At 45.5% G+C, this 8,886-nt stretch overlaps 1 protein-coding gene across 1 annotated transcript in view; it reads left to right on the top strand.

Annotated features, from left to right (window-relative positions):
* Positions 1-234: 234 nt before the first annotated feature.
* dpp4 (dipeptidyl-peptidase 4) overlaps positions 235-8,886 on the top strand; it is a 34,797-nt gene continuing 26,145 nt past the window's right edge. The window contains exons 1-9 of the mRNA XM_037534561.1: positions 235-448; positions 670-754; positions 1,651-1,743; positions 3,714-3,808; positions 3,894-3,968; positions 4,052-4,104; positions 5,756-5,825; positions 7,923-8,043; positions 8,827-8,886. The exon at positions 8,827-8,886 is cut by the window's right edge and continues 95 nt beyond it. Of these exons, the coding sequence (XP_037390458.1) occupies positions 440-448; positions 670-754; positions 1,651-1,743; positions 3,714-3,808; positions 3,894-3,968; positions 4,052-4,104; positions 5,756-5,825; positions 7,923-8,043; positions 8,827-8,886 (661 nt within the window). The 5' untranslated portion in view covers positions 235-439. The remainder of the gene's footprint in view (positions 449-669; positions 755-1,650; positions 1,744-3,713; positions 3,809-3,893; positions 3,969-4,051; positions 4,105-5,755; positions 5,826-7,922; positions 8,044-8,826) is intronic.

Below are 8,886 nucleotides of genomic sequence, written 5' to 3'. Positions count from 1 at the left end.
TAGACAGATATTGTTGAGAGGCTGAAAACACTCGATCAAAGCAGCTCGCGCTTTCTCTGTGCACGTGACGCGCTCGCGGAAATAAAGTAGAGTGCAAACGATCTTCAGGATTTCCGCCTCCCGCCGCATCACCGCGCGCCGCGCTGGCTGCGTCTGCGGCGCTTTCCTGCCCGTGACACTGAGCGTCCCTGCGCGCGCGTGCTCCTCTCGGGCCAGATTGCGCAACGTGTTTTTAACTGAACTTTAATCCGCCGCGGTTGTACTGTCGCCCCTTTTACAGCTGAGCGCGAGCTAATGTTTAACAGGAGAGCCTCGCGAGCCCTGCAGCCCCCCTGCGTGCCTCCTTTTCCCGACACGCTCAGCAGAAATCAGTGAAGAGGAACCTAATCGGCCAGCGCGGAGCGCGTCCCCCTGTTCCGAGTCAGCCCGGGAGCCAGAGATGGGAACGGTCAGTATGCGCCAAAGACTTTTACGCACGGCTTTTACGCATCAAATGCGCTTAGTTGCCAACTCCAGCCGCACGTGGGTAAGTGTGGCTGGGTGGTCTTGCTGGGGGGGCAGCGCTCTAACTCGGTCGCCTTGCGTTTGCAGTCAGTATTGTCCATGTTTACGCGCGTGTCCGTCCACTTTAACGCGCATTCTAACGCATTTCCCCCCCTCACCCTGCAGAACGTGTGGAAGATCGTGCTCGCGGTGTTGGCGGTGGCCGTGGTGGTGATTCTGATTGCTGTCCCAACCGCTTTGTTTCTGAATGGTAGGTGTCATACGTGCCACTGGTCTGCTCGGCCCACTGCAGGACGGTCTTCCGTTGCTTTACTGAACGAACTGAACTTGGATTATGTCACAAAACTCTTGTAGTGGAGCTGATTGGCCCCGAGCTCGACTTGTGTAGGCCAGGCCGGACACAGATGTCATGGTTTCCATAGCAGTAGCTTAAGGACGACTGGTTTTCTGGGTCAGGCCATTAGTGCTGCTTGAACCTTGGCTCACATCATGCCTGTGGTGACGGCAGAAATCCTGAGCTGACCCTTAGCCCAGGCTTGTCCGATCTGAAGACACCGTAAGTAATATAGGCCGACTTCAATCGTTTTAGTAGCTGACCAGAGCTTTACTGACCAATATGAGTATCATTTGTGACCTCTGTCGGCCCTCAACTGTCAAAGTTCCACGCATGTGCATAATACAACGATTTGGAGTAATCAGAGAGGTTCTGAGCGGTTTGGTGTGAAACGGTTCAGACGCCTTTACAGTGGTGGTGATAGGAACCAGGCGTCGCCATGACTACAACACAGATATAGACACTTTATTTACCATCCAGAACCACCAGAGAACCTACACGAGTCTTCTGAGCTCATATGGAATGTTGGTAAGGGAAAATAGTGGAAAATCTGGAATAATGAGTTTTCTTTGGGGACTATTTTGCCGCACAGCGCCCTGCATGTCTCCCTCCACCATGAATGGAGTTGAAGTTCTCTAAACTCTCATAAAACAGCGTCTCAGTCATCAGGCAGTGAATTCAGAACCAGTTCATGTAGGAACTTTCTGTGAGGAGCTTTTAGAGGGACGTCTGGTTCCCATCACCACCACTGTGAACAGTTCTGACTCGGTAAGTTTATCTAGTATTGTACATATGTGTCTGTGTGCTTGCAGAGAAGAAAGAAGACCCCCGGAGGACCTTCACTCTGAACGACTACTTCAACAGCACCATCAGGGCCAGATCCTTCAACTTGCGCTGGCTGTCCGGTGAGCCAGTCCTGTTCCTCACCATGCTGTATAACTACAGTCTAGTCTAATTCATACCGTCGTCCCCCAACCACAATCAACGCTCAGTAGCAGTAACACTGACCAATCAGCTCTCAGTAGCAGTAACGCTGACCAATCAGCTCTCAGTTGCAGTAACGCTGACCAATCAGCAGTAACGCTGACCAATCAGCTCTCAGCACTAATGCTGACCAATCAGCTCTCAGTATCAGTAACACTAACCAATCAGCAGTAACGCTGACCAACCAGCTCTTAGTAGCAGTAACTCTAACCAATCAGCTCTCAGTAGCAGTAATGCTAACCAATCAGCTCTCAGTAGCAGTAACACTAACCAATCAGCTCTCAGTAGCAGTAACACTAACCAATCACCTCTCAGTAGCAGTAACACTAACCAATCAGCTCCCAGTAGCAGTAACACTAACCAATCAGCTCCCAGTAGCAGTAACACTAACCAATCAGCTCTCAGTAGCAGTAACGCTAACCAATCAGCTCTGATTAGCAGTAACACTAACCAATCAGCTCCCAGTAGAGGTAACACTAACCAATCAGCTCCCAGTAGCAGTAACACTAACCAATCAGCTCCCAGTAGCAGTAACACTAACCAATCAGCTCTCAGTAGCAGTAACGCTAACCAATCAGCTCTGATTAGCAGTAACACTAACCAATCAGCTCTCAGTAGCAGTAACACTGACCAATCAGCTCTCAGTAGCAGTAACTCTAACCAATCAGCTCTCAGTAGCAGTAACACTAACCAATCAGCTCCCAGTAGCAGTAACACTAACCAATCAGCTCCCAGTAGCAGTAACACTAACCAATCAGCTCTCAGTAGCAGTAACGCTAACCAATCAGCTCTGATTAGCAGTAACACTAACCAATCAGCTCTCAGTAGCAGTAACACTAACCAATCAGCTCTCAGTAGCAGTAACTCTAACCAATCAGCTCTCAGTAGCAGTGACGCTAACCAATCAGCTCTCAGTAGCAGTGACGCTAACCAATCAGCTCTCAGTAGCAGTAACACTAACCAATCAGCTCTCAGTAGCAGTAACACTAACCAATCAGCTCTCAGTAGCAGTAACTCTAACCAATCAGCTCTCAGTAGCAGTAACACTAACCAATCAGCTCTGATTAGCAGTAACACTAACCAATCAGCTCTCAGTAGCAGTAACACTAACCAATCAGCTCTCAGTAGCAGTAACTCTAACCAATCAGCTCTGATTAGCAGTAACACTAACCAATCAGCGCTCAGTAGCAGTAATGCTAACCAGTCAGCACTGGCTTTACTCCGTTCAGGTGTTTGTTTTTAAAATAAGCCTGAATAAATGGTTGTACTGGTGTTTAATTCATAGAAAATAATTTGCAACCGCAACATTAGTCAGTGCTACGCGGTGGGCAGCACTGTCGCCTCACAGCAAGAAGGGTCTGGGTTCGATTCCCCGGTCGGGCGACCAAAGACATGTCAGGCCAGTTGCCCCTTGGTGTGAGGTGAGTGAATGTGTGTGTCTGTCTGTCTGCCCTGTGATGGACTGGCGACCTGTCCAGGGTGTATCTTGCCTTCTGCCCGATGACTGCTGGGACAGGCTCCAGCACCCACTGCAACCTTGTGGGAGAAGCGTCTTAGAAGATGTGTGTGAATATTAGTCAGAAAAATTGCCATGAATAACTTCCCAAAATTGTTCAGCCCTCTGTCTAAGGGTTAACATCGTGCTGTTCCATGTAACTGAGTTTGTGAACGTCGTCACAGTGCCTTAAATATAATGATTAAGCAGTTTTGCAACGAGATCTGGGATGAGATTAGGATTACACAGTAAAGCGAATATTCCTTCTAAGACTTTTCAGGAAAGACCCAAACCAAATGGTTGCAAACATTTGCGAGTAAACCCTGTGAACAATCTCGTGTGCAATAACATCCCGTTAACTGTGACTCACTGCATTTTTTCCTGTTTATCTCACAGATAACGAGTACCTGCATAAGACGCAAGAGGGGTCGGTCTTACTGTTTACCGTTCCTTCCGAGAATGGCCAGGAGTTTCTGAGTCGCCAGCCGTTTGTAAGATGTCCTAGGTGATCATGTGGATGTGTCGATGTGCGCTTACCGATGTCTCTCTGCTAACACGCTTATCCCCTTGCCACAGGAACGCGTCGAGGCCTTCGATTACATGGTGTCTCCCGATCGCAAGTTCGTCTGTTTTCTGAGTAACTACACGAAGGTGAGATGACCACAGCAGTAGTGACCGATAAGTATGTTTAACCGTTACAGATATTTACATAAGCAGCTTTTGTCTTCCATCAGCTCTGGAGACACTCCTACATGGCCTCGTACTCCATCTATGACCGCGAAAATGGGTCAGTGGCGTCCAGGAACCTCATTAACATTAGATCAGATCACGCTAATCATTATTATTTATAGAAGACCTCAGTCTTTCTACTAATGGACACTGTATGCCCAAAAGATTGTGGGCACCTGCTCATCCCAAAGGTAGATGGAGCTCCATCACTCCAGAGGAAGTAGTTCCAGTGCTTTATACCCCTCAAGCCAAAGCTTGGCATTTGGCCTGGTGTTCTTAGGCTCCATTGCCTTCCATTCTACTGGTCAGCACCTTCCTATGGAGATCATATAAACGTTGGGACAGTACGTGAAATGGCAATTAAGAACAGAAAGCGCCTAGTTAATGGTTAGTGTTTGATCTGTATTACATTCAAAATGATACTAAAACACAATATCCGGGAATTCCTGCAGATTTTCCAGGTGCACTTTCATGCTGTGAATCTCCTGTTGTACAGCATCCAAAAGGTGTTGCATTGGATTTGGATCTGGTGACTAGGAAGGCCACTGAAGGACTGAACTCATGTTCATAAAACCAGTTTGAGACGACTTTCGCTTTGTGACATTGCGTATTATCATGCTGGATGTAGCCATTAGAAGCTGGTAAATTGTGGCTATGAATGGATGCACATGGCCAGCAATGATACTCAAACAGGCTGTGGCATTCAAGCGATGATTCACTGGTATTAACAACCCCAAATTGTTACCCCAAAATTACACCACCTCCACCAGCCTGGACTGTTCACACAAGGCAGGTTGAGTCCATGGATTCATGCTGCTGGTGTCAAACCCTGACATGGTCTTGTGCTGCCGTAGCCCATCCTCCTCAAGGTTGGAGATGTTGTGATTTCTGAGATGATTTTCTGCTCAGCACAATCATACGCCTGAGTTATTACAGCTTTACCTGAGTTAATACTGTTTGTCTGTCAGATCAAACCAGTCTGGCTGTTCTCCACTGACCTCTCTCACCAACAAGGCATTTCTGTCTGCAGGAAATGGTGGCATTTCTGGACATTGTTGACACGACTTCCACTGTGCGCGGTACAGTCTTAACCTGCATTTGTGGATGCAGTGACTGTGTTCATCTGAGTGAACATCTGTGGGATCAAAGGTCACGATCATTCAGCTGAAACACCTAAAGCCCTTGCAAATACTCATTCAGCAATATTGATCTTAAACAGTTGGACTATTTGCTGATAAAGTGTTGGGCAAGCCAGCTCACCTCAACCCATCCTTGCTCATCTTCAACATTTAACAACGTTCCTAGTCTTAAATCAACCCTGTCCCAACTTTTTTGGAAAGCGGTGCCAGCATCCATTTCAACATGAGTGTATATTTACAAAAAACAGTGATGTTCATAAAACAAAACATTACATATCTTGTCTTTGTACTGCTGTCATTTTAAAAACAGGTCAAATCATTTGCATTTCACATACTGTCCCAACTTTTTTGGAACTTTTTTCCTATGCCAGCAGTAAGTGCATCTTAAAGTAGCTGAATTGATTCATTAGAAGGGCTGTCTGGATACTTTTGGACATACAGTGTAGCATTTTTTTTAGGCAAAATGTATTAATACATTAATAAAAATGAGTTTGACCTTACATCGGTTTGCTAGAAATGGCTGTAACATGCATGTTGTATTCTTATTTTAGCACTTTCTGCTCCCTTTAGGACTTTTATCACTGCAGATATCCCGCAAGATGTCCAGTATCTGGCCTGGTCTCCAACTGGCCACAAACTAGTAAGCATCACGAAAAATCAAAGCTTTACACTTTTTTTCTGAAATGTAGTCGACAAGCCGAGAAACGCTTGCTTTTTTAGTTTTAGCACCGGAGCTAAAAGACTATTGTAGCTAACATGTAATGGAAGTTAACAGGTAACATTAGCATGGTGCTAACAGACCACAAGGCAGGTGGCATCTTCGGACGAGCTAACCTGCTAACAAAGCTTACTTTTACAACACTGAATGCTAATCAGAACTTCTCTCTTCTACTCATTGGACAATTAGCCGGCATGCTAGTTTCTCAGAGAAACATATGTTCACTGTTTCAGGACTTAGTTAACATCAGCTAGTGCACCTAGCCTAGTTAGCGCTAAAGCTGCTCTATATTTGCATCACAATCTAGTTCTTAACAGCGTCCACACTCAGGCACTCGCTAACGTGAAGGAGCCTTCATAATCCCGTCCTTAACAGCGTCCACACTCAGGCACTCGCTAACGTGAAGGAACCTTCACAATCCCGTCCTTAACAGCGTCCACACTCAGGCACTCGCTAACGTGAAGGAACCTTCACAATCCCGTCCTTAACAGCGTCCACACTCAGGCACTCGCTAACGTGAAGGAACCTTCATAATCCTGTCCTTAACAGCATCTAACTGGCCCCTCAAACACTTTAACCATCCATACTGTTTCCTTTAGAGTAATAATTTAGGTATTCGGTTAGCATGATGCTAACTGGTGGAGTGAAGGCTCGCACTGTTTTCCTACATTAGCCTCATAGTTCCAGAGCTAAATGATGCAAACTAAACATGGCTTGGCTAGTCAACTACACTTGGCGTGAAAAGCTGATTTAATACGGATTCGATCTCATACTGTGTGTTGGTAGTAACATAAACGTGGCCTGTGTTTGCAGATTAGCCTGTTAGACTATTGGTAGGTGTTTGTAGCTGAAATGATGAACTCAGAAACATGAAAGGTACCACCGGTCAAGAAGACCTTGCCTCGTGTGACCGATGTAACTCAGAGCTTTATAGACGTAAAGTGTAGTGTGAGTAAAGATCAGATTGATATCTTTATCCTGGTTCCACCCAAGAGAGTTATCTCACTTTGTGCTGACGGTGCTTTATCTTCAGGCCTGTAATCATTCCCATCTAGATTTATGTTTATTGTTTGCACTTGCAAGTCCAGCGTAACTATTACTTCTAGCTACACAGCAACATGTACTTATAAGACACTGACACTCACTGAATCATGCGCTACCTGTTATTAATGCTAGATCTTACATTTCCTAGTATTTTTTTCAACTCATGTCCTCTTATAACAACAAAGTCATTCAGAGTGAGTTTGGTGTGAAATGGTTCATTATTGAGACAGTGGTGGTGATGGGAACCAGGCGTCGCCATGGCTACAACACAGATATAGACACTTTATTTACCATCCAGAACCACCAGAGAACCTACACGAGTCTCCTGAGCTCCATATGGAATGTTGGTGATGGAACATCTGTCATCCATAGTTATCAGACATAAGTCATAACCGTTTCGTGTAGGAACTTTCTGTGAGGGAGCTTTTAGAGGTGGACGTCTGGTTCCTATCACCACCACAGTGAACTATTCTGACTGTAAGTTTATCTAGAGCGGAGCGATTCACACCAAACCACTCCGAACGACTCCGTTTACATCATAACTATTTGATTCTATAGAAATTTAGAATAATTGGAGGAATTCTCCTTCAAGACTGATATGCAAATGAGCACACTTCTGATTGGTTGCCCTGTATAGCGCCTGGTTTAAAAAGCACTGGGGCTGAAACACTGACTTCACCATTAGTGGGTGGAGCTAAGCTGCTGTAGGCGGAGCAGGTGGATATATGTAGATCTGTTTTTGCAGCTTAATTTTCATAAATGGACCGCGTGGACTGGAGAGTGACCTGTACTTTTATTGGAAACTTTTACAATGTTTACCGACAATATCAGACTCTTATTATTTAATAATGGTCAGGAACATTAACTTCTCTATGATACGGGGTGTTGGAAAAGGTCTTGACCCAAAATAAGAGGCAGTTTGTACTCATATCTTGCAGATGGTGTTATAACCCTACTCTCCTCTCTCTAAACCAGGCCTATGTGTGGATGTATAACGTGTATGTGAAGGACAGCCCCACCACACCATCACAGCAAGTCACCTTCAACGGAGCTCACAATAGGATCCTGAATGGCATCCCTGATTGGGTGTATGAAGGTAAGCTGACTGTGTAAGTCTATAGCTGGGAAACTGCAATGGTAGTGGCATCGCAGTGAGGCTGGTGCTGGAACTGGTGTATCATAATGCAGCCAGTGGTTAAGCTGGAATTCCCTGAAGCTCATTAATGAAGTCCACCCAGTTTTGGGCCGATTCTGGCTTTCCTGTGTGAGTATTGGTTGACTACCAGGTAGACGTTAGGCATGCAGACCAGAATAGGGTCAGACCCTGGACAGCTTAATGTCTACATTTGTGGGACAATTATGGCATGAATGCTGTGAACCAACAATGTTCAAACAAATCTAAAAGCTGTTGGCTTCTTACAACTTTCTGGTCCACCTTAAACACTGAGCCAGTTACATTCTGACGCCAGAAGGTACCTATTGTACCATTTAAGGTGGAACTGAAAGTTCCCATTTCAGCCTCAAGTTGCTTTGGCACTTTCCTTTAAATCCTGCATTTACTGCACTTACAGCACTTCAGTTCTGCCCGTCAGGCTTAAGTTTAGTCTTTAATGAAAGGCTCGTTATTTGAGGCCGTGTTAAGCCTGACAGGTTTGTAGAAAGGTTTACAGTCTTACAGCTAATAACGAGACCAAAGAGCCATACGGGAGACATGACTTGACTGGCGAACAGCTCTCAACACAATTAAAGCCACTCATTCGCATAATAACGTTTGGTCGTACCTGAATGTCGCCAATAGAGGGTCATTTCTGGAAATATGATTATGTGTTATGGTAATAAACCTTTATATGATGTACATTTGTGTTGCTTTTGTGCGCAGAGGAGATGTTTTCCACAAACCATGCTCTGTGGTGGTCACCAACGGGCAGGTACTTGGCCT

Source organism: Pygocentrus nattereri, chromosome 25, assembly GCF_015220715.1.
Source record: "Pygocentrus nattereri isolate fPygNat1 chromosome 25, fPygNat1.pri, whole genome shotgun sequence".
NCBI lineage: Eukaryota > Metazoa > Chordata > Actinopteri > Characiformes > Serrasalmidae > Pygocentrus > Pygocentrus nattereri.
Note: the sequence above shows the minus strand (reverse complement) of the source record. Positions and strands in the feature narration are given on the sequence as shown.